Genomic DNA, 26476 nt, shown 5'->3' with positions numbered 1-26476 from the left:
ATATAGTTACAATCAACGCTAAGGGCTGAAGGCTGCAGCGAGCTCTCAGCTGCTCGCAGTCCTGCTCAGTCCTGCGCTGAGGACGCTGAACGGGCGGCTGCAACTGCGAGAAACTTTTTTTTAATGTTTTGCTTTGTTTTGCATTCCCTTTGTTGAAGATGACCTAACTTCGAAAGAGCCTCTGCTGGCCAGGTAGTAGGATATTTGCTCAGATTGCGTTATAACTATGCTCGGGCTTGTTTCTTCTTTCAGTTAAGTTAACTTTTGTTCAGGCTGGGCTTCCTCTGTGGCTGATTACACATTTTAAGGTTACTTTGAGGCACAGAAAACACTTTTTCCCCTCCTGTATGTATTATTCACGAAATCATCAGCTACTTTCAAACCAGATTTGGAACAAAAAAGTGCAGTTTTTAGTGTGTAGCACTCTGGATGTCATAGATCATTTATAGTCATGTTTCTGGACTCAGTCAGCTGTTTACAAGTGAGTGTCAGCATGTGAATATGATGAAATCTGCTCGATCAACCTGTTGCTGCGTTAAGGTTTCTGCTTTAGAGGGGGTGCACGAACTCCCCTTCATCTGCCAGCCAAGGTAATGAAGCTGGTGTTAGATACAGAACCAGGAGGTGGAGAGGCAGTGTGGTTGCTTTGCAGCATATATTCTCAATACACCACAACCTGTGAGAAGAGACTGAGACTAAGCTTGAGGGCTCAGAGTCATAAGGCTCAGTTGGCATATCTCCCCCCAATCTCCATCACACACTTAGGTTTTTGTTCCCCCTTCAGATAGTGATCTGTAATTACTAATTTTTGTGCTTCTCAAGGCATCAAAGGAGGTACTTTTTGTGACTTGAGGGAGTTGAAACTAATAGCCGCTTTGTTCTTCCTCAATTTGGTTTCTGTTTTATTAGCAGTTATATAAATATAAAGCTGCATCCTTGACTCAGTATACGTGGTTCTTGTTACGACTACGTGACAGAGAGTCACTTACACCAAATTTATGTTCTCAATGTGTTAATGAAACTGAAGCCACAATGATAAGAGCTCATAATATACTGATAAGAAGATTTTTTAATATGAGTTTATGAGTTTATTATCAGAGGACATAAAAATGAGGCTGGCCACAGCAAGCTCATTTTGCAATTCCTTTATTGCGTTCAAAACCAAAGCCAAGACACTGAATACAGGGCACTGTGGCAGCAACGCACTAAACTGCTTATTTGTCAGTGTTGTTTCCTTTCCTTTGTGGGTTAGGAAGTAAGTGTTGGTACTTGTGTTTTTCCCCCTCGGGTATTGCACGACAGTTGGTTGATCTTTGTGGACACCATAAACATGGTACCACGAAAAACTGGTTTGGTACCAGGGTGCCCTAATTGCAAAATACATGGAAATGTTTCTTGATGCCACCATTAGCAATGGTCGACTTACAGCAATGGTCTGCCAGTTTGGTCATCTGAACAGGAAGTGCACAAGTTAAGGAGTAAATGCCCTCATAAATGCAAAGAGTAGCTGAAGTTCAGGTTGGAAATGGAGCAGAGAACTGGGCAAAGATTTAATCACATGTCAGCTCTAGTGTCTAATTACAAAGGAGATGTTGATAGGGGTGCCTCACAGATACTGGCTGGCTCAGGGGGAAACCTGCTCTGCGCATTTCTTCTCTTGCCTTTGGATTATAATGACTGCACCTTGCTTTGATTTCCAAAATAAGCTTCTGCTGGAATGTTGCAGGTTGGTGCGAACAAGCATTTTTCATCTATGATTTTATGTGACCAGGGTCAGATTGAACATGTTCTATTCTGATGTCAGTAACTGAGTTTTGATGCATTTATGCATATAATTTCATTCAATTCAAAGAGACAAACTTCAGTTTCATTACGCATTTGGGTTTGCAAAGACTTTGGACTTACAAAAACTTACATGCAAGGACATTTTGAGTAAATGCAATAAAAAAATATCACAGTTTTAGCTGTATTTTAAATGTATTTAAACTCCTGGAGACAGTTTAAAATATATGCAATTAACTTTTCTTGTATTCTGTGTTGCGGAATGTTTGCATCTTTATTTACAAGATATTCAACCAATTATCTGTCTAATGAGTAAGAAGCAAGCAACACATTTTCACGTTTGCTGGCAATCACTTTTTTGCTTTTAATCTTTTTAATGAAGCACAACTTGATGTACTGCAATTGTGCTCGAGAGCAGCCCCGGCATTGTTAGTCTTTAGGCTTTTTTTGGACATACTACAGACATAATTTATGAAGGCAATTAAGGCCGGTGGGTTTTTAAAGGGGATCGCTCTGCGCTTCAGTGTGTGCTTAAGACGCACACATTTGCAATGTCTTTGTGTTGCAGGCAAAGGGCCCTATTAGAGCTCCATTCTGTCAGTGGGCAGCTGTGTGCCTGTATGCTGAGCAAGCCACTGGTCCATTCTCCGTCTGTGTGTACAACTCTTGCTCAGTCCACACACTGACGCACATGCTGCTACTTTTACCCCTCTCACTTTTCTTTCTTTCTGCCTCCCTGTATATTTCAGTCTCACTTTTTGCATGTTTTTCTCTGCTGTTTGTCTTTCTGTTCCGCTTATACCCTGCCTCTTTCTCTCCCTCGTCCTCTGGCTCGGGGCATTATGCAAAGCTACCAGAAAAGGATTGTTAGCCATGCCTGTCTGTGCCTCCATGGTACTCTCTATTCATTTCAGAAGCTTCCCTTTCTTCTCTGTGACCTGCAATCATAACTGCTGTTGCAACACACACGCTAAAACTTCAACCATTTGGCTTCAAAGAGTTCAAATGAAACACTTTGGTCATTTCACTTTCCCAGTTTAATTGTTTTAGTGCCGTTATTCCTCATTTTTTATATTCCTTCCTCATTAACATGATAGATTTGTAAGTCTGGCGTCTCGTTGCCCACAGAGCCAAAGACCTGCAGCTGAAAAGAAAAGAAAAGAGGCATTCTCACATACACCAGAGAAGCACTCCCCCAACCCCCTAAGACAGGCACCAGACTCTACTTAGACATGAAAAGCATTCTGGGATGCAATAGGAATGCTGCCATCGACACATCCCACTATAGTGTTGCTATGTAGGGATAGTGAGGAATCATCTTACATTTAAAAAAAAGAAGTTGTCTCCAGTGTTGCATTTTCACTCTCACGTGAATGACTTTGCACCCTTGGGGCTTCATTTTTAGGTACTTTGTTTGCATATTTAGTGTCTGATGGTATTAATATGTTGTGTGTGTGCATAACCTGTATTATTCTGGAAAGCCCCATAGCCCAGGTGTGCTATTACTTTGTGGTTTCCTGCCTTGTGTCACCCCTGTTATAAATGCAGTGGTTGGCATTCTGCTGTTTATTTTCCTTTAGATTATCTCTACTTCAAAACGGCAGTCATCATATACCTTCTGTGTGAATCATGTGATGTGAATTTGGCTTGTCTGTAGTTCCAGTCTAATGAAACAATCCCCAAATTGCATCCCTTGAGAAAAGAGAACTGAAAGTTTCTGTTTCTGTGTTTGACACAGACAGCCTAATTTGATGTATATTTAGAATCAGTTTTCCACAGTTGTAACAAAGCATCCAGTCTCTCCTCCAACATGTAGGACTTTTACAGTTAACCACAATGGCTGATACTAACCTGGCATGTAATCTGTTACATCCTGCAAAAGTGGCTCTTTGTGCAAGCCTAGGCTTGAGACCAGAGCCAGTGTGACCTGACAATCCTGCTTGCACAAAGACAGTCGATTTTAATGGAGACATTCGTCGCAACACTTATAAGTAGGCCTCCACAATAACTATGGGTTGTCAGCATTTGAAGTTGAGTCTGATTGCATGTTTTACGTGTATATTTTATATGTACCTGCAGGTGATTCTAAACAATACCAACAAGTAACAAGATTTGCAACCAACTGGCAGCACATCAGTCCACTCACTGCAGAATGTCAAGAAATAAATTTAAGACCACAGAGATGGAGATCAAACAGAACTGTGGCTAAAGAGAGAGAGATTGACTTAAGCTTCTATATTCCAATATTTTTGTGCATTACTTTCTGAGGAATAAAATAATCTCTATTCTGACTTATTGGCTACATCTACATTTATACACTTTTAAAATTCATAGCTTTTGCTGCATTAGTGCCCAGCATCCGCATTTCTCTGGCATGCAGGAACCCTGAAATGGAGATTTTTGCAAGCACTGCTGACCCCATTTTGGTAGTCTTGATGGGCAGAAATAGAGACTTTTAGAAGCTATATACAGTCACATCTGTTTCCTGATTGGTTCTGAACAGTAACTTGGTTCCCATAGCTGATTCATCACACCACCATCACATTACCCTTTTCCTAAGGAAATTAAAGACATTAGTCTGTGTTACTTATTTTCAGTAACAGTTCCTACTCTGTGTCAGTCCAACCAAAGAAGTCTCTGGTCTTAATTTTCACCATTGCTGTTCTTCCTCCGGTATTTTTTTTGTTTACAACTAAGCAACTAACCCTCTGCTTCTTGGTTAGACCAGTGCGTGCATGCCCAGTGTGCATGAATAGTCATCTTGAGATAATTTTTGTTTAGAAATGGAGTTTTGAAAGGAAGATTTTCACTGTGGATGCAGCTGTAGTGTGGAAAAAGTAAAACATTCCTCTGTCGGTACGGTCTTGTTGCCCAACATATGGACCTTATCACTGCACAGTTTTGGATATAATACTATCCAACAAGAGTTTGATTTGCTTTAGAGTCTTTCAGAAAAGATTAGATCAAACCACACATCCTCCCTACAATCCTGACAGCTCTTGAACATCTCTATAAATGTAAGATGAAACAAAAAAAACTACTAAAATGATGAGTTTTATATGCTAAAGCATGTGCCAGCCTTTCACCACTAACAAGTTTACAACAATGTCTTGACAACACTCTCTCTTCCTGTTTAGCTCTGCAGAATGGAGAACTCACAACTCGGACACTTTTCCTTTTTTCTTTTACTCTATTTTCAGCTGTCTAAACAGTACTTTATAGGTGGTTTTCCAGCAAAAACACCCAAAATAACACGGCTTCAGTTGGCTTTTAAAATCTTGTCTGTGCTAAACCCCTGCTACACACTATGCTGAGCAGTCAGAGGGTCCATATGGTGAGTTGAGCCCCGTCATGAATGAATGAATGGGCCGATGGAATGCTGCTCATGGTTTACGATCTCCCACCATACACACTCACAACCCACCCACACCTCCACGATGTGAACATGACATTATGTAATGGCGTAATGCTACATTATAGATTGATTGGTCGGGACAGTCTATAACATCACTTGCTTACACAACGTAGGAGTGGTCCCCCTTTTTTGAGCTGAGCAAGAGATTGGTAGCAGCACTGGAGGCTCCCATGTAATGCATCCCTGATGGATTAGAGCTCTGGTTAGTGTGCAGGAACCAGAACAGGCACTCATGGATAATGGAAGAAACCACAAGCAGAAAGGCAAGGATTGATAGGGGGGGCAGTGTAATTAGTGGGGTACCTAGTGTATAGAGAGTCGAGGCATGCAAGGGTTACTCCAGGGGGCAAGAGGCCCCATACCTTCCTTTACTCAAACTAAAACACCTGATCCTATGCCTGTCAAGCTTCTTAAGATTTCAGTTAACTAAGTCCCGGTCCGAGACATAGGGGTCAACCCTGAATAAATTTCAGGCTGCCTAGATACTAGAAAATAAAGCTGCGCTTGTTTGCAGGTTGTACGTCAATGTTCTGCAGCTTAGTTAAACTGGCCTTGCTCAATAGTCCAGTTTCCTTTAACAAACACACTCACTGATAAAGAAATGATAAGCTATCCAGACATTATCCTTAACCAGATGGGTGACGTCTGCCTTTTTAGGATCACCGGGTTGTCACTGTTGTCCTCTGTTTTGGGTTTGGTTGCCATGGCTACCCATTAAATTCCTAGAAACAGTGTAGCAACAGTTTTATGAAGTAAGTCAGAGAGAAGCTGGCCCTTTGAAATATCAGTGAGCAATCTTACTCTGTTGATTTTGCTTGAAAAATGCTTTGTAGTGGAACTCAATCATTTTTTCATGATTTTCATTATCTGCTCTCAGACATTAATTGCGGCAATGTTAAATGCTAAGATAGCCTTTTTTAATGTTAAAGAGTGAGCCCACTCACTTACATCATGATGCAGTTTATAGTAATTACTGATGTGAAATGATGACAGAATGTGATATTAGCTGCACTAGTTTACTGTGTTTTCCCTTTTTTAAACAGGAGTGGTCGATGAGTCGAGTGTGTGAAGTTTACTGAATGTCACAATGCTTGGTGGATATCACTTGGGGTTGGTTGTTGCTTTTCACGTATTTGGTAATGAAGTCGGCACGTTCCACACCCAATTCAGCAGTGGCATGTGACCACAAGGGAAGTACAACTTACGTATACACTGCAAAGGGAAGTGTGCTTACATATGCAAGTTATGCTTGTATGTCTTCATGCCAGCTGAGTAGTGATAAGATCACCCAGATTAACTGGACATGTAGATTGACGCCGAAGAAAAGAGCAATTCTCAAGAAGTGCTTTGAATGATGATTCATGCTTTTATTTTCATTGCAGGTGTCTAGTTACAGGTAACTGCGCCTTTTCCATGGTAAGACTTCAGCTAGTTGCTCATTACAGTGGAACTTTAAATGCCGGCGGTATTTATGCAGAGGTTAATAATGAGTGTTGTTAGAGAAACATTCAGGGGAATCTGCAAAAGGAAGCCAGAATTTGACTACTGACATTGCATCAAGTTTGACTGAATGAGCACTTCACTGTTTATGCACTTCTGAAGATCGAGCGGTGTAATGGTGTGTTGTTTTTGGCGAGTGTTCCTTCGCCGGTGGGTACTAGGGTGATGGCCAAAGGATTCAAAGGTATGTCTTGACCTCCCTAGGACCATTTTTACAACCACGACTGCATTATCTGAGACAGGGGTGGTAGTGTGTTCACCCTGAATTAACAATCTACATCATGGACAAAAGAATGGCATTTACGTTTCTCCACATATGACTGCAAAAAAATGTACATTATTGATGCTTTCATCTGTTTTTTCTTGGCCAACTGTGTAAAACAGATTCCAGCTTCCTTCACTGAAACACATGCCATTGCAATGTCAGAAAAAATTGTAGGGACAAATTAAATTTAAACTAATCAAAACAAGAGTGCTGATATGGACAAGGCTTTTCACTCATGCAGCATTTTGTTTGTTTGTTTGCTCCTCATCATTTCATTAGTGTAAAATTAATTAGTTTCTTTTTAGCAACAGCCACTGATCAAAGTCTTGACACCAGACGCACTCCGCACAAGTATGCAGTAACCTGAGCCAATTAGTGATGGACACCAAACACCCCGTCACACAACTTTAGGGGGGCCCAAATAGGCTTCTATTCATCTGCCTGTACAAATCACTGCCTGGGCAAAGAGCCATATTATCTTAGCTGCCCTTTCTTGTGCCCTCCTGAGTCATTGACTATTGTGAGCCAAGAGCTGCTGTCTGCACCGCAGCATACACAAGTCTGACTGGAAGTACCATTAGTTTTTAATCCCCTGTGAATGTCAAATTTAGTTACACAAAACTCAAAGGTCTTAGAGGCCCACATATTTCCATTTAGCAATAGAGCTTTCCTTTATTTTAATCAAATATTAATGACTGAGATGGCATTTGACGTAACATTTACAAGTCACAGGTGGTCCTTCTTGCCTGGTCAGGCTTTATTAAAAGGTGGATGTATGATTAAAAGAGGACTTTTTTTTTTAACCCCCGATGACCGATTGGTATTGTTGATTTTCAAACTGGAAAAACAAGACTGCTTTCCTGAGAATGTCACATGTCTTGTAATCAAACTAATCTGAGGGAAAAGTGTTGTTCATCCAGTTGCAGAATCCTTCCTTATGTCATATCTACAATGCCTTTAATAGTATTATAAAAATAAATGATGAGACCAATGATCAAATGGGCTGCTTCACTTTGATGTTTGATTAGTCTGGGTTTAAGATACCAGCATTGAATGATTGAGATTTAGTGAGATTTTGGCTTTATGAAACCATATCTATCCCACTACATAATAGAAATTGTCAGTGTAGGAGTGATCCATCCAGGTTGAGGTGTCGTGCAAACTGATCTCTTCCTCAATTTTTGTCAGTGTGACAGCAAGTCAAACAAAAGACCATTCACACATTGAGATGTAGCCACAAGGAGACTTGCTTTGAACACTGATGTGATCCTTAAAGGCTCCACACAAGTGCTCTACAGTTTTCTGTCCATTAAGCTCTGGTTTCCCCATCATGAGAAGTCGGTTCATTAAGTAAGCATGGCTCCAGGGTTGAATTCACACTCGGTCTGCCCTCTCCCATGACCCTACTTGCTAGTCACTACGCACGCACACACACCGCAGTGTAGGTTTGCATAAACAGACATGCATGTACAGACACACACACACACACTCTGACTGCTGAGGTTTCAGCCCTGATGGAACAGGTCACACTTCCTCATAGCACACTCATAACAACCTTTACTCATGACCGTCATGCTCTTCGACCACCGTTCTGATTAACACGCACACACAAACGCTGTTCCATTACCCCACCGGTAACTCAGTGTCGGGCCTAATCAGTAAAGTAATCTGCAAAACTGATCACGAAGAACATTCCCCTCCCCTCTCACTCCCACCACCACCACTGGCTTCTCTTGCCTGTTGAGGCCCAGTTGTGCTCCACTGACTCTCTGGGATAAATGGAGATAATGGGAGTCATATGCTAGTTGGTTTGAGGCAGGCCTACATGAAACATTTATAGTCTTCATGTAGTCATGGGGCTGGGAAGGAGGGAAGGGACAGAGATGACATTGTGATTGTGATCAGACTGGTATAACATTCAATTTGTTTTCAATCCATGTGCAAACAACCTCCTTTGTATCTTTTATTTTAAGATTTCCCCGTTTTCTCTTTTACAAGTTACTTTCTCACAAAACTACTACTCCTAATACCCAATGCACACTTGTACCCTTACTCTCTAAAGTATGCTACAGCCCTTGCTTAACATGAAACCACATGTTACACGGGCAGGACAACATAGTCTGCCTGGAAGATCCATTAGCCTCATGTGTTGCTCCACAGTAGAAAGCTGTCGTTAGCCAACAGTTGAATGAGGGATCTGAACCGTGCTGGTACTCTCTAATTGGATGCTGTCAGTGTGTTTGGCGGTTGGTTAATGAAGGAGAGAAGCTCAAGCCCAAAGTCACTGCAGCAACTTCCTGCTAAAGAAACTGAAAGGCCGAGATCTTTCCCATGCATTGTGCAGCATCAGAAAGGCTGCAGACCGGACGTGATGAGGCATGCTTCTTAAATAAAGCATATGTACCATCTGCCATACATATAATCCCCTCCAAAGGTTTTTTTTTTTAAGAGTTGTGTTTACTGCTTCGGCTACTGTTTGTGCATCACCATCTGCGGCGCAGGCAGCCGATGAGGCAACCGCAGCTCCATATACGTTCCTTTTCTGTTCGAGTTTCCGAGCCACATCTGTAGTCATGTGACGTGAGCGATGTCTTTTCCTGGATTAGCTCAACTTTTCTCACTGTTACAACATGTTTGGGTTGCCATATGTTCAGTACATTAGGTTGACGGGGCAAATGTTCCATTAGTCGCAGGGTTAAGGGATCAATTCAGCATATCGCAGCACGTTTTGTGTACAAAGACTTATAGGTGTGTAGCTATGTGGATAACTCAGTGGTTACTGTAAAGTTGTTCAAGGTTACGTGGAAAAATACAAGTTTTAGCAGGTCAAAAATGATCCCTCTGTGGATAATTGCAGTAGGTCAGAGGTCAGCATTTAGATTTAACAGTGGACTAAATTTAAAAAGGCAATCCTACATGTTTTCACAATGTCTTCTATTAGTATTTCTTGCATTAATTTAAGAGTAATGTTAATGCATTGTTTAAAGATTCTGCACATTTCAACTTTTCAATTCGTCATTGTGGACTATCAGCAGCTTTTGATAATACGGAATTGGCAGACAAATTGCTCACACACGTGAATATGTTCTGCAAGACTACAAGACTCGACAAGTAGCAGATAAACAGTGGCTTGCATCATGTGTGGTTGAATGGAAGTACTGCTGCTGGATTTGCCTGCCATATCTGTTTGGCTGCCACTTATCCCCGTTTGTGAGAAACAAATATTTTTTTCCAAAGCTGTAAAATTCAAACTGCAGTTTACATATGACTTGGTTCATTTAAAGATTCTTTCCATACATGTATTGAGACATAAAAACAAATCTGCTGGGAATAAAAATGTATGTCTGCTATGTTTTCTTTTTTTACTGCAAATAATGCCCGCTGTTAGTACAATTGACTAGGTGTGATGTTTCCAAAATTGTACACATACGTAGATCTAGATTTAATGTGAGAACAAAAACTTTTCCGCCCTGTTTTGCCACGCTCTGCACAGATAGCTCATCACTCTGCACTGTGCACCAAGTGAACCAACAGCAATGAAATTACATTTTTAGTGCAGATGAACTTTGAATAAGGTTGATTATATTTTTTATGTCCATTATTAACCTGGTTTTACTAGACTTTTTTCTGATACCATATAGTGGTGCAGAAGGAGAAACAGTAGTCGCAAGGTTTGGGAACCTTGATTTGGCCCACTAGCCCATCTCTTTGCCCACAACTTTCGTGCCAATGGACACAGTAGTTAAATTGATATTTATGTCTGTCTTTTCCATTTCCTCTTTCCATCTCCACAGGGATCAGCTGAAGTCTGAGGACCACCCTGCTACCTCTACCACCTCCATCAGCACTGCACTCCAGATGGGACCTCACCAACTGCTCATCTGCTTCGCCCAAATGCACTATCTGCCCTCTGCCCTCATTTAAGATGGCTGCCCGTGGCCTTTTCCTGCACCCCGACGGACTGGAGCAGAGCGACTTGTTACCATGGTGATCATTTTCTCGAAAACACTGGAAAAGAAGAAGGGTGTCAATGATGTAAGGTCCAAGAACATCGAGAGGCGGCTGGTGAGAGAAACTTTTCACGCAAAGAAAACTGGTTTTCAGATGGAGGAGGGAGTATCGTAGCAGCTTTTAGCTTGGCCCACTTTACATAAACTCAGATGTCTTGTCCGGTGGGGATGGTGGATTTGACAGTGTTGAAAATACAGTATGTTAACATGTAAACTTGGAAGGGCTTCTTTACTTTTTGAAAGTAGGATCAGCCAAGATATTGTCTTATGTTTCAATATTTGTGCGAATATAGGCTAAACATACGTCAGGCTAAAGAATTGAGTGGAGAAGCATTACAGATGGAAATAAAAGGCACGAGGGGTAGTGGCTGCATGATGCTTCCACAAATGTCAGAGCTCCTTCCACATTTAATTTCATTCCCAGCTCCTACATGTAGTAGCAAGAAACTTTTAATGACGTGAGGCAGCTTGGTGGTGTGCTGCATTTTTGGGAGGTCACTCCTGAGAACTATTTCTCCTTTTACCAACACCCGTGTTTCAGTTCTGATAGTAAAGTAAGGGGTTTATTTTTATCTTATTACTACATTCACACAGCACAGGAGGTTTCAGTTTTCCTCTTGTTATCTTACTGCCTCTATAAAGTCTCGAATGTGCAAAATCTAAACACTCCTTGAACCACTCAAATGGAGATGCACCAGAAACATTCCTTAGCACAGATTACCATCAAGATGTGTTTGTTGTAAATAATCCAGGAACTGTTTGGCTCATCATATTTTGCATGCAGGCCCACAAGCTTTGCAAACGGGTTTCTCTCTTATTTTCCCCTTTATCGTAGTAACTGAGGAGCGTAGGTAGATGTAGATATCTCTTCTGTGCTGCTGCAGATTTCATCTCTAACTTACAGCAGGCTTTTTCACTGAGGTTGTTGTGTCTCTATTCAGGAAGTCATGTTAAAAGCCTGAGGTTTGAGTGTATGAATTCTGTAATTTTATCATTTTCTCCAACACAATGCGCTTTGTTTCGGATTCTGTATCTTGTATCTTAGAAAACACATTTTTTGTTGTGGTGATAACCTCAAGGTGAGTCAGAGCATAGTACTGTTGCTTTTTCCTTTGTGTCCTTTTGTGCAGACAGCCACCACCCTTTCATAAGAAGTGAACTCAGAGAGAGGATAGGTGTCTGATTGAAAGATAGGTGTGTGTTGACAGAACTGTTTTATACTCCAAAAGGACTTTGTTCCTTAAAGAAGAAGTCTAAAACAGGTGCGGTGTGAATTTAGTTCTTATAGTTTCTCTGTGTGGTAAAATGATTTTTCAGCTTGCAAGTCCTTGAAGTGAATTTCATGCAGACCGTGAAGAAATGCAGAGAAATGTATTGTCTTACAAATACAAGGAGACACATTTTGAATCTTACTGAGTATTTGCAGTGCAGTGTTTTTCTCCTGTTTTTTGCTTCTTTCCAAACTAGGCTGAGGGAATGCCATAACATAAAAACACTCTATTTCAAACCCACAGTAAATATTTTCAGTGAACTTGTTAGGAGTTATGTTTCTGTTTACTCTTGAGGGAAAAATCTGTCTGTTCAGCTGCTAAATGCTCCACTGCTCACCAAACATTTTGTGCGGAGCAGGTGGCTTACAGTTGGATTATCAGAATTTGATCGCTGAAAACATCTGCTTGTCTTTGGAAGTGATGCTGATGAGAGCAATGACAGTGAGCCAAAAACAGTAAAGTTGCAGGCTGTTAAAACAAAACAACAAAATCTGCAAGATGCTGTAAAGCTCCTGGAAAACACTGCAGATCGGGGTGTTCATTTTAATTTCCTTTGCATTACACATAGACATCTGCTCTATTATTAATAAAACAAGATTAGCAAGAGCAGCTTTAAGTGAGCATCTTAAAGTTACTTTAAGAAATTGAAGCAGGTTAATTTGCAGCTTTGGGAAGGTTAAATCCTTGTTTAATTGCCCTTTTTTGGTTTGCTTTGTCCCTCAATGACTGTGTTTGCCTGTTTTCCACAGCGTGAGCTCCACACCATGAGCAGAGGGACCACCCTCTTCTCCTGTGCGGGTAAGTTATCTCCATTTTTCCTCTCTCTGTTTTGCTGTTTTTCCTTCAATTAAAACATCTCATCCCTCTGTTCTCTGCGTTCATTTAGAATCTGAACAGTAGCATTGCTTGAGTGGGATGCTTCGTAGATGTAATAGCGTAACGGATCACACATTTATTTCCATAAAGGTTGAACCATGAAGACCAGCATTGTTGTTTATCCCCTGTCTCTCACTTCTCCCTCTCCCCGTCTGTCACTCATCCCCCTCTCATGATCAGGGTGCACCTGCCTCCACACAACGTTGCACAGCATTCTCATGGGAGTCAACTGTAATTGAATATGCTGTTGCCTATGTCAACAATTTCCCCTCGGCTCTGTTAGTCTTGCAATAATTACCCCGTGCTAAAAGATATGCGACTGTAAATACAATCCCCGCCCTCCAGTTTCACTCACTATCCCCTTTTTGTTTTGCAGTGAGACGTAGTGACGTCACAGTGAGGAGTGCGGCACTTTTTCCACTGTTAACCTTCGCATTCCGTAACACGTCTCGTTACTTCAACCAGTGCTTTGAGTCTTGCCATCAAAGGATGACCTTTTTGAAGTTCATCCCTTTCTCCCTTTGTCAAGCTGTTTGCCTAACATTCCTGTCAGGTCGTCACTGTAGCCCCCGTACATTGTTTGTCCGCCCAAAACAATGATTTCCGTGCAGTAGTCTGTGAGACAGCATGCCAAAATTAGAGACAAGCATCCAGAAGGCTGGAATGGTCGGCGAGGCGCATTTTTTGCCAAAAACGTACAGCTTAACCACTTGGCTTAGCGTCTGTAGCCACAATAACACTTTACTGGCAAGGTGCATTATCACACACAGCTTTGTGATAGACTCTGTTTGTGTTGACAGTGAGATCACTGGCAAGTCACACTGCTTTCTGAAGAATTTCCCTTTATCAACTTGAGTAATGGGAGTAACTTGCCAACTGTTTCACTTAGTAGTTCATGGTTTGGGGATCGGTGCTCTTGCCTGTGGCAGGTTCTAAATATTCAGGAATGGTGGTTGTTTGTCAGCTGGATACTTCAAGACAGCATCTGTAACACACAACAGACTGGCCTTTTTTCAGATTTCTTTGGTAATCAAGCATTTGTACCATTGATAGGTGTAGTTTTTTCATCTTTAGCCACACTACAGACCCAAAATTTGAAAGCAAGGCCAATACAGGGCAAACATTTGAAAGAAACTTCAAGTTTCTGTTCTCAATGCCTTTCTTAAAAAAGTAAAAATGATCAAACCAGTATGAATTCTATGGATTTTGGGGTGTATTTACTGCATGGTCAGACTTTGCTTTCATTGATATGCCCCATTTCACCTTTAGGTATGCATTGATGTTACCAGACAGTTGCTGAATGAATGATGAATGAATGAATGAAGAAAAGAAGGGTTTAGTTTTAGAGTAATGAAGATTAGCAAGAGCCCCAACTTCAGTGCAAAAGTAAAAACAAATCACAGTTTATGGAGAGTTTACATTCAAAAATCCAGTAAATCTCAGCTGTGTCCGTATCTCTATAATTACCACAGAAATGGCTAGAAAGAAACAGCTGAGTAAGAAACAAGAGTACAAATAATACCTGATAATTATAGTAAAAATGCATTGTACAAATTTGATCTTGTCTCCAAACTTTGGCCTGTAGTGTGTAAAATTAATGGTGACAGTACCTACAACGTGCAGCTGAGGCTTCTTCGCGCTTTTAGCCGTTAATTTAAAAAATATTGAGACAAAACACAGTGATCTAATTGAATTATATGCTATACAATGTAATAGAATGAACTGCTAAATTCTTCATTAAAACAGGCAGCTTTTTTGCACTTATAAAACATTGCTGTTAATAAAATGCCTTCATGTTTGCAGAAAGTGAATAAGTCTCCCTTTCTTTTCCCCTCAGTTGTTCTTCAGCTTTTACTTCAGATATGCTGAGCAGCACTGGGCAGCTCAACTGTAGTGTTATTTCCTCTTGGCTTTATCCTGTCATTCATTTGGAGATAAATAACTGATAACACTTTCTTTATTTAATGCACCAGAGCACATGATTTTCTCTTGGCTTTAGTGTTTTGCTGTGTGGTTCTTCTAAGCTGGCAGACAATAATCTTCCTTTTTTCTTCCAAACAGCTTATTTTTATAGCACCGCCTTAAGCATGTTTTTGTGTGTTTGTGCCTTTCTGTCTGTGTGGGTTAAATACTAAATGATCCCTCCAGATACTGGTGCCTTTCTGAGAACTAGAATTCACTGTGCTCTAATTACCAGAACACACTTTTGCCCATATTACTTTGTGTACTGATAGAGGTACAAAGAAAGGGCTGCTATCAGAGGTCGACTGGTGTGAATTTGTGTGTTTTGACTGTTGCAGAAGCAGATAGGTGGCTGGACTTGGGGCGAGGCTGTGCCATCCAGCAGAGAGTTCCATGCCAGACTGGTGCCAGTCTGGAGAGCCTGTGGGATGGCAGCCGGACTGGGCCAAGGAACCAGGCAACGCCACAGCAATCACCAGCCTGATAAGTGATCTAAGTATCAGCAACAGCAGCGTGACGGGCACCCACACCACGTCCTCCACCGCACACACACCACTACAGCTACCAGCCAGGCTCCCACAGCGCCCCCCAGCAAACGTCAGTGCCGCTCCCTGTCGTTCTCCGATGAATTCAGCGGGTTTCGCTCGTCTTGGAGGCCCCAGGGCTCCCGAGTGTGGACGACGGTGGAGAAGCGAAGATGCCACAGCGGAGGAAGTGGTCCGAGGAGGAGGTGGGGGAGGCCATTTTCCTATCATGCAGCGTAGCTCCAGCTTCAGCTTGCCCTCACGCTCCAGCATCCCTTCAGACGGAACCCTGGACCTGCCATGCTTCAACCAGCGACTGCCTCTCCACCCTCAGTTCACTGCCTCTCCAGTCTCCCCTACCTCTCCTTCCTCACATCATCCTCATCACCACTCCCACAACCACCACTTCCTCAGGCCTCTCTCGCTTTCCCACGAGCAGATCAGCCTGCCAGAGCTCCAGAGGGAGGAGGCATCGGAGACCAGTTCTCCAGACTCCACCCCGGAGCTGGGGAGGCGAGCTGGCAGAGGCCGGGGGGCCGGGGTGTCTGAGCCGGAGTAGGTCCCAGCCCTGTGTGCTAAATGACAAAAAGATTGGTATGAAGCGCCGGAGACCAGAAGATGCCCAGGGGCAGCGTCCCTCCCTGGACCTGGCAAAGATGACTCAGGTTAGTTGGAAATGGTGACATGCACAGACTAGCATGAACACATTTTGATTCATTTGTTTGGTATTGTAACTTGACTAATTTATGACTTTAGTGGCATGTTTGTTTGCTGCTTGAGCATAAATCAGGAGTAACTTTTCCTAATCTTAGTTTAACATTTAGTTCAATCCTGGACCAAATGAATTTACCTCACAGACGCCTTTTTGTTCTTAGACCAGAGAGATCCTCAAACCAAACATGATCTTTCTTCCTCTGAGTGTGATCAGGGTCTGCATTAAATCAAGCTGAATTAAGTTTTCCGGGTCGTCGGTCTGAGGCTTTAGGGCTAAGTGATCTCAGGCTTTCCTCCCTCCTGCTCATGCAGTGGTGCTTACTAAAGAAGCATTCCTCATGTTCGTTCACACTGCCGAGCCCCACGCTCTAGCAAGCCGGCTCCAGTTTATCATTTCATTAACTCTGTTGGGTAAACAGCCCATCCAAAGGTTGGACTTCTCACCGTATATTTGCTTCCTCTCTGCAAAACTCCTGTCCTGTACTTCCATCTTTTAGAAGCTGCACTGCTTCATCCTTTCCTGTGCCCTCTGTCTACTTCTAGGCGGCCGCAGAAACCAAAGGTGATTAATTGTGGGGAAACTGGGGATATTTGGATGCACAGAATTCCACATTGCTTCCCCCCATGTCGAGAGTTTGTTTGTTCTTTTGTAAGGTCGGAGGAAGCAGCGGAACAGTCAGGGAGTATAAATGACCCCTGGACAGACCCAAACCCAAAATAGAACTGCAGAAGTATTTTAATGACATGTATCGTTTTGATGCTTGGCAATGCTCTGATGTTTTTACAAAAGCCAGAAAGATCTTGATTTAGTACTTGTATCACAATCAGCTTTTCATTCCTTTAAATACTCTGGAAACTGTAGCACTAACAGCAGCCACTGATAGCAAAGGAAGCCTGGACTGAGACAAGAGGCACAACTCAGATCACAGACAATGCTCAATTTACTTTAGCTTTCCTGAATATATCATTTAAGGTTGCACACTAGATTGTTTAAGCATCAGCATTGCAATGTGTGCATGCTCAGTAGTGTCATCGCAGGAAGTGCAATGCGAGAGACTCAAACACATCCTGCTATAGCTGTTTTTGGTTTCCTTGCGTGATACAAAAAGAAAGTTGATGACTAATCTACAAGAGAAGTCCATGGGGTAGAACATATTTTATTTTATTTAAAGGCTTCTTGAATATATAGCTTGACTGTATTTAAAGTTTGTTGACATGGAGGCTTCACACGTACACAGCAAAATGAGCAAGAAACTGGTATAGAAAACACGAAAAAGGAAGATGTGGTTGCAAAACAAAATGCAACATCAGCTGTAAGGAAAGGTTTCGGCTACCGAAAGTTACTGATTATGTTTAACAAAAGCAGATACCCTGTTTTCGGTGTCTTGCAATTGCTTCATTTGACCATCTAAGTCAGCAACTCAAAACTCTGATACGATAAATGCAACGCCAGATCTGAAAGTCATCAAAAAACTATTTCAAAACCCTTTGCCATTGTTACACCATATCAGATGGGTTCCAAACAGCTTAATTTTTAAACTGTTAGTGGAGATTATCTCCCTTGCAATAGGACCTCCATCATTCTAGAGTGATTAGTTCTTTCCAAGTTGAGTTTTTCAAGCCTTCTGCTGAAAATCTCTGATCTGTAGCCCTCATATCATTCATATAATACCCTAAAACATTCCTCTCTTCTACCTCCTGGCAGTGGGATATTGTCCTTTCCTCTGCTTTTATTAGAAAGTTTCATCAGCTTATCTGCCTATCCTCCCTTTTTTTTCCCCAAAAACTGTGTTCCCAGCCAGTCACCCTCAGGATCCAGCCAGGGCTGGAACAACAAGGCCTGGGTAATGGAGCCTAGCAGGCGTGTTTCCTCGAGTCATGCCAGCTGCTAAGACGGAAAAAATCCGGCACGATGACTCCACATCTACACACAAACACTCACATGGAGTCAGTTTTACGTTACCTCTGCCGGCTGCATGTTGCTGTTTTGAGTCGACTTGTGTGATTGCACGTACTCGGTGTTGTTGTATGAGTCAGGTCCTGCATGCGGCTTGTGTCATCTCTGATCTGATGTTTACTTTCTCACCGTTGAGCAAGTTTGGAAAGTAACCAGTTACACAGCACATACAGAATAATTCACAACACATTTTGCTCCCTTACTTCTCTTTCTTTTCCTCTACTGTTGAGACTTGACTTGAGTCCTTTTGTCAGAAACCAATCCAAGTCAAATGCTACATCTAGTGTGCCTTAACAAGCAGGTTTATAACATATCACACTATATTTCATTACCCAAAAGTCCCAGAAGCAACTGTTGAAAACTCCACATGGTTGTTGTAGGTTACCAAAGTGGTTTGTCTCAGTGAGAGCCAAGGGAAAGGGAAAGCTTGCAGCTGGCAAACCGTCTGGAAAAGGAAGTGATAATGTGGAAACGCAGGGCTAGTTACAACCTGTGCCTGTTCTAGTGAGGACAGAACATAAAAATTACTTTCAGGGTTGAGAGCAGATGATATTTTACAACCTCTGATGGGATCTAGCTTGATTTTTGAAAGGAATTTTTTTCCTTGTGGTTATAAATGAAGGATCACGTCACATTTCTTGCATTTGACTGTTGAACTTGAGCTGTTTTGGGGAAGACTTGACATGTTGACTGACCACTGTGTGGCTTCAGTGATGCTGTTTCTCCAGTTCTATAGTCACTTTGTTCTCAAGAAGGAGTCTAATCACAACATTCCCAAGCTAAAAAAAAGGTGCCATCCCTGCCTTAGGGTGTCAATTAAGATTTCTTTCCACACCTAAACACTCAGTTTTATAGGTGTGGATGAGTAATACTGTCTGAAGGTAAAGAAAAACAAAAGTAGATGTGTATTTGGCACACCAGCTTACTAACCGCTAAGTGACGTCTGACTGCTCTGGAAGGGGTTCAGGCGTGTGTTATTGTCTGAATCTGCTGGATAACAACTGTGGATGGGGTCCCACAGGGTCAAGAGGTGAAAGATGCCGGTCGACACATAACAAGTCCAGAGTGTGTGTTGTCTGTGGAACATGGTGTAATTTGGCCTCTAGATGCCTCGACCACGTCAATGAAGGCGGGTGTGAATTCTGGGATGCATGTCATGCTAATCGGCTATAACTCGACCACCATAGGGATTTACGTGCAGCCACCCCCAGAATTCCTCGAATGTCCTGCCTGTCAGCCGTGCATATCAGCTCACTCCTCCCGTCCACTACCAAGTTTTCATCCCCGGCTGCCCTTCCACCTTGGCCCGTCATTGTTTCTTTTTTTGAGCAGTCAGACTGGGGAGTGTTATCTCCTCATTCTAGGTCGCTTGCTTTTGAGGAAGAGGCCTGCGAGAGGTCAGGTTGGGGAGTTGATAAGTTCACTTTGTACATTTTGAAAAACAATTACAGGCTATGTTTGGGTTAGTCGCATTAGCAATCGCGGTGGTAAAGGGGGGGGGGGGTGGCGTGTGGTGCTTGAATGCGTGCTTATGGATGCCAGTGCATTCAGGAGAGAAGCCGAAGAAAGGGGGTATTATTTCTGCAGGGAAGCCGGCAGACAAACTCCTCACTCCTCTCTATTAATATCATCTCGCTGGCCCCAAGTTAGAGCCGCCCTGCTCTTCCCCTCCTCTCTCCATCTCACTCCATTCCTGAGATGGCAGACATGGTGATCATAGCTGAGTGTCAAGCCCCGCAGGCTTGTGGGAACACCTAGGTGGGCGTCTTAAGGTGTAGCGCTCCCTGCGTATAATGACATGCCGCGACTCGTCCCAGGTGTGTATTGCATCGTAAAGCATCCCCAAACACCTCTATTCAGTCATACATGCACATTATCTGCACTTTCTCAACACTGCCAACCTCACATATTTATCTTTTGCATCTTCCTTCCTGGCATTTGCATTCACCTGCCATTCGTCCTGCGTGTTGTGAGGTGAAATCCAGACAAACACACATACCAAAGCGATGCATTCACACACACACTCACACACACAGGCTGAATACAGATAATTGTTCCAGAGGTGTGCCACTGTGTAGTTTGACTGTCACCACCGAGTTAAAATCTCCTGTCTTTGCTTGCACCTCTGCCCTCTCTTTTGTTTTACAATTGTTTGCCATTGGAGGTCTGTTTGCTGTCTTTCCCAGAGCAGTGTGTCACTCGATGTTGTTTTTCTGACCTCGTTTCAGCACAGAGCTAATCCAAACAAGTTTACTCATACTCTGAATTTGCACAAAGAGTGCACAGTAACGTACCTGCACCCCTCAGGACATGTGTGATTATATCTGTGCGTGTGATTGTCGTCAGGGTTGCAGCCGGACCTTTGCCGTGTCTCCTAGCAGGGTGTTGTTTGTTGTTTGTCCTAATTATCAAGAGGGTATTTGCCTAACCTCTTGGCTCGTGCTTCTCCCACAGCAGCTGCCTTTCGATCCCATGTTGTAGTTGTGTTGATTGTGCTTCGAAATACTGCATGTTGTCTACCAGAACTACAGGTACATGTATAAAAGCGTGTTTATTTTATGATGTCGGTAAATTGGATGGAAAAAATGGAACGATTGGTTGCAATGTTAAAGTGCCAATCTATTCAATTCGTTAATCTCACAGCACTTAGCATAGTGTCTAGTGTCTGGAGCTAGTGGATATAATGAATGGAAGAGGGTGTATAATCTTTAATTTGGTATCTCATACCACATCTTTATAGTGTTAATGGACAACATTTATTGATGAAATGGCTGGCAATAGTTGACTTTTCCCACTTAATATCCAAAACCATGTGTACACCATTCCCAGAGCTCATGCATGGTTTCCCAAAATGCAAAGACAAATTCACTAGTGAGTTTAGCATCATGTTACCAGACATTAATGCCCTCTTCTGTCTACTTATTAAGACAACATGTGTTGCCTCTTCATGAGTTTATTTTAAATAATTCTGTTGACCTGACCACGGTTCAAAAAGCAAGTCTAATTATCGTTGTTAATTTTCTAGAATTTTTATTCATTATACTTTTGTCAGCATTCAATTATTCTGTGACCATTGTGGGTTTTCTTTCATTAACCGAGAGGTACCAACAATTTGTCCACGTGTGTATTTCTATATTATTTAAGCGTCAACTAGAATTCAAAACTTGAGGGAACACTGCATCAATCTACGCCAATTTATTTCACTGTGAAGCACTATGCGGCCTGACATATATATAACATCTTTCTGTGACTCAGGAGGAGCTTTGCAAAGTTAAATAACCCCAATGACATAAACCTCTCAAGTCTTTGCAAACAAAAGTTGTGAGGTATGAAAGAAAATCAAAGCAGCTAGAGTGATGGAGGGTTTTATTGATCATACTATCCAACTGTACAATGCTACATCAAATATTACCAGTTGCAGCAGCGTGGTTGGCGTAGTCTTCACGTTGTGCAGTCTGTGTATGTGTGCACACGTGTGAGTCATCGCTGCAAAATGTGGACCTACTGTAGCGGGAATAACCTCACAGGCAGTTTAAAATACTTTGGCACGTCTGTTGTGGTAAGATTTTGCCAGTCTGGTATGGCGTGGTAGTATCCCAACGGTAGCAGACGCAAAACTAGACAGGTGTGTGGTTAGCATTGAAATAAAAGCTGAATTTGAAGAGGACTGTCGTTTGAGAATTCATTGACATCTTGACTTGTACAAGTGCAAGATGATCTCTACTTTGAAGCTTGACTGAAAATAATCACTAGTAGTAGAAAAAGGTATATTTCTGGCTTTTTGAAGTGTTTATTGTGTGTAGCTAAGTTTTAAAGGTGTATTTCTAGAATTCCAGAGTGGCCCTTTAAGGATTACAACTTCTTTAAAGTGCTACTTATTTGTCTGTAAACGGTTAGAATCCTGCATTTTCGTTAGAGAGCCCATGTGTGTGGTTACAGTGATTTGTGTCTGTGCATGGATGTATTTCATCTGGCCAAGCTGGGCACACAGCAGAAATCTAACCCTGCTCCCCCAACCTTCCACCACGCCCACCCCAAATCTCGTCGACACTTATAGAAAGCATATTGTGGAGAACTGCCTTCTCCTCCTCACTCCATTCCTCTATGATGCTTTCGCTCCTCCTCCGCTGTGATAATTAGTAGTGGGGTATACCGGGGGTTGAACACAGAGAGAGAAGAGCGAGGGCTCAGAATCCCCTTTTCCACTCCAGTGGGGTAGCTACAGCAAAGGCCACCCACTCCTCATGATCACCTCAAGCATTTGCAGATGAAGTATGGTGTGTTTTGTGCTGCTAGTAAACCTAAACTCAGATGGCCATAATCCTGTGATATAGTTTTCTTTGGACCATAGGACATCGAAAAAGGAAATGAGCCTTCAGAAAAGAAAGGGAGACTCCCAGCTCATCTGTAACAGGAAAAGTAATGTCTCTGCACATGCTCGGGAACATTAGTGGTGTCTGTCATGTAAGCCCGAAGCTTTATAGAGAAAACCTCATCTCTATTCACCTCCATGCCTCCAACATCTGCTGCTGGGGGCACTCCAGAGATCATTAACCCTTTCACTGCGCCGCACGGCAGCCTTTCTTTGTTACAGGGAGGAATCCGGCGTGGAAAGAGAGCATGAAAGCAAAACAGAGAGCAACTTTTCGGCAAATGAAATCTCTTTAAAGGTCAAGTTTTGAGAGCTAAAGGACAAGCGATTGTTCACATGCAGATTCTCTCTTGCACTGCTCAGAGTGCACTATAAAACATTATAACAACTGCGAATTACAATGACTTAAATAAGAAACGTCCCTCACCATAGAGGGCTGGGTTAGGTATGCGTTTCAAAGTGGCTTCCAGTGATAAATAGGCAAGAGCACAGTTTTGACACAAGATACCTTCTGTGGTTTGCAACTCATCTCAGTGTTTTTCTCAAACAAACCAGAAGGTTAGAGTTCTGTGTACGTTCTGCAATGGCGCGTTCAGTGTGTGTGTACTCGTGCGCTCGCGTGTTTACATGTTCACATAGCGCCGATGAAAGGGAAGGCCAGGTTTTTGGCTACCCAAACTGAAACCCAATCTCAAAACTGACATTCTGGGAAAACCCTGAGCTCGAATTCCCCCCCGACAAACCCTTTTACAACCTCATTACAGTGAAAGCCTGAATGTGAACTCGCAATAGGATGCACAAACCAACATTTATGTTATTTCTCTTTGTGTCTTCCTCTCTTTGCAGAAACTTCAACTTTTCAGAGCTTAAGCTGCCCTGGTTTCTCAGCTATAGACGGCTGCCAGTCGAGTCTACCCTCCTTTGAGACCACCGGCCAACCAGATTCTGACTTCACGGCTGTGTCTGAGCTGGGACTAGAGTCACGGCTGGAAGCGAGAGAAGATGACGATGATGAAGATTCATCCTACGAGGAGCTGGACAGCGACTCTGCCTGTAGCGTGGATTCTCGGCCCGGGTCTCCTGTGGACGTGGACGGTAAACGCACCCTCTGGAAGGGTGATTGTGGGACACAGAGGGACATTTTCCAGCTGGGGGGAGAGCTGGATCTTGACCAGATTGAAAGAAACTGAACACTTTCTAGGAGATTTTAAAAGACTCTGTCGGGACTGATGTAGAAAGTTGTGGTTGATGTATGAAAAAGCGAGATTGAAGATGGATTGTGAGAAAAATAGGTGAGTTTTGAAAGGGAAAGATGTTTGAAAGGCAAAGAAAGTGATATAGTTGATAAAGTATGTTGATTGGCTTCTTAATGACACATTTGCCTTGAACATTCTTACTGTTTGAATCAAAGAGCAGTGACCTTAGTTGTTTTTTATTATTATTGGGTATTCAGCTTAACTCAGGAGTGGGAAAGTGAGGGTTAGTCTTAAGAAAATCTCCCAGCCCCCACTCTCTTCAGCCTTATGACCTTTCCAGAGTCAGCTAACCTTAGGTTTGTAGTACTGTAGCAGTAGCTGGGCTCTCCTGTATTTAGCTCAAGCTTGTTTTTCAGAGAAAGTGGGGGGCATCAAAGATGGGGTGAAACAGGGCAGGGCAAAGCAGCAGGAAGACGTTTCTTCTCAGAGGCTTACCCTTACCCTCATCTTTTGTGCACACATGAAAGTGTTTTGGGGTTTTTTTGTTTTGTTTTTTTGCTGAATGTAGGCTCAATAAGCTTTACGAGAAGTTCAGAAAATGAAATGTGCCTTCTTTTGGATGCTTGCTCTCTCAGTTCTCTTCAAGAAACGTGCCTCGATTGAAGCCACATTTTCTGACTCTGTTTTGTAGTTTCCTCATATGCAAATTGTATATTTGAATTAAACACTGAATCTCAAGTTTTTTTTCAGTTCTAAACATCAGTGTATATTTTTCTAAGTAACTGTTTTTTATGAGCTGTTTGTGAAGGAGCAAGAATACAAGGTCTTTCTTCTAACAGAATGGACATGAAATAAATTTGCAACCTGCACTCATATGTCTGGTTTAATTTCATTTAATTAACAAAGGTTTGGGCATTTAAGCACAATCTTGTCACTTCGAAAGTCTGAATAAGCAGCAAAGTTTCCACACACACTTTAGAAACTGTACCTGTTCACCCACAGTCACTTCCTGCCTGACATTTCACAGCCATTTTTTGAAGCTCAGACTTTGTTTTGAACATCCACAGATGCATTTTAGATGTTTATAGAGAAAAGTATTTGCTATTTTCTCTTCACAGTAGCTATCTAAGGTGTTTACAGACTACAAACAAGCTTTGTTAAAATCTGCTCACGAGACCCAAACAAAAATGGCAGGAAGTCTAGACATGGAATATTCCTGGCCGGTAACCCTGCAGTGACCAGAGGAGGTGATGTCAGGAGAAAATGTCTCGGGACCTGCGAGGCAGACAGTCAGACACGTCAACCGGGCAAGCTTGTTCCTCCTTGGGATTTCCTATCATGTCTCTTATGTCTGTCCAAGCCGCTGAAACAAACTCAAAGCACCTGCCACCTTTATTAAACCCCTCTCAGTAGGTGCCTCTGTCTTTAAACTGCGTTAGAGGCCTGTGTTATCGGTATTATTGCTCACCAGGGAGGCTGATGGCTGAAATAAATTGATAGGACAGATTGTTTTTCCAACACGGGGAGGAAGGCACTGGCTGCAAAACTGTGTTTATGTTCAAAACAGGATGTTACAGCCACTTGCAGCTTTTCTTTCAATCATGGTCTTAAAGGAAGGCATCTCATTGCTTAGGTGTTGGCTTACACAACGCTCATTCAAAGGCCCTGAAATAGATACAGACGGTGCTCCGCTTGTATACGCAGAAAACTGTATTAGCTGTCACTTTGCCTTCCTTTTCATTCCCTGCGGGCCCGCCTGTGTCTAGATGTCTCAAAGAAAAGGGATGAGCTGAAGAAAAATGCTCGAATTCAGAGGCAAACAGGCAAATGATGTCCGAAAGACTCAAACATCAGTTCACACCTCGCTTTTACTTGACAGAAAGGGCTGGAAGCATAAAATCCTGTTGCTATCAACAGTACGCTGGTTGCTTGTTGCTCCCAAAGGTCAGTAAACCACACACACACACACACACACACACTCACACACATATTTCCTTTCTGGCAGGAAGTGGCAGGCGAAGCGGGGGAGAGAGTTAATATCTGAGGTAAAAGCGCTATAAATAGGGAGCATTGTAGTTGTGGCTGGCAAACGTAGACACTAGAGAGAGGGAGGCAGGAAAGGCCACGTTAGACAAATTTACAGCGCCCTGGACTGCTCGGCCTCGATTACATGTGAGAAAACATTGGAGGAATTCTCCCCCCCCCCAAAAAAAGCTTTATTTTACTCTGTCAGCAAATTACTTGAACTCTCTTAAGAGAACCTCAGAGGTCAGAATAACGGCATCGGTTTTTCATCAGACTTTGAAGGCATAATCTAGTGTTTATGTCCAGACAACTGGGAGTTTTCTTGCATCTCGGATCAGAAGAATGCGTCTTATGAAATACTGATACGTTTGATGTGTTTGAAGTGAAGGCTGCTGCTTTTATTTGTTCGGGGAAAATTGGCAGAGTACAAATGACAAGTCAAAAATAACAACACGGGAGAGGAGACAAGATATTGTGGAGAGAGAGCAGAAGAAGTGCAGGAAAACAGAGGAAATAACGCGCTACAAGGTACAAAACCACACTTCATAATACCACATGCATGCGAAATAATTCAAATATTTTAACACCTAGTTTAGAAATTAGGGTT

General features: G+C 42.4%; 1 protein-coding gene across 1 annotated transcript; it reads left to right on the top strand.

Moving 5' to 3' along the window:
• The first annotated feature begins 22 nt into the window (after positions 1–22).
• Positions 23–24713, top strand: LOC110968965 (protein FAM53B-like). Its single transcript, XM_051960232.1, is given in 9 exon segments — positions 23–192; positions 10757–11027; positions 12993–13041; positions 15420–15523; positions 15526–15628; positions 15631–15797; positions 15799–16130; positions 16132–16274; positions 23495–24713. Coding segments are annotated over 8 exon segments (1323 nt in total). The 5' UTR covers positions 23–192; positions 10757–10946; the 3' UTR covers positions 23839–24713.
• Positions 24714–26476: the final 1763 nt, after the last annotated feature.

Source organism: Acanthochromis polyacanthus, chromosome 15 (assembly GCF_021347895.1).
Source record: "Acanthochromis polyacanthus isolate Apoly-LR-REF ecotype Palm Island chromosome 15, KAUST_Apoly_ChrSc, whole genome shotgun sequence".
Taxonomy (NCBI): domain Eukaryota; kingdom Metazoa; phylum Chordata; class Actinopteri; family Pomacentridae; genus Acanthochromis; species Acanthochromis polyacanthus.
The sequence above is the reverse complement of the archived record's forward strand: the minus strand, read 5'-3'. Positions and strand labels throughout refer to the sequence as shown.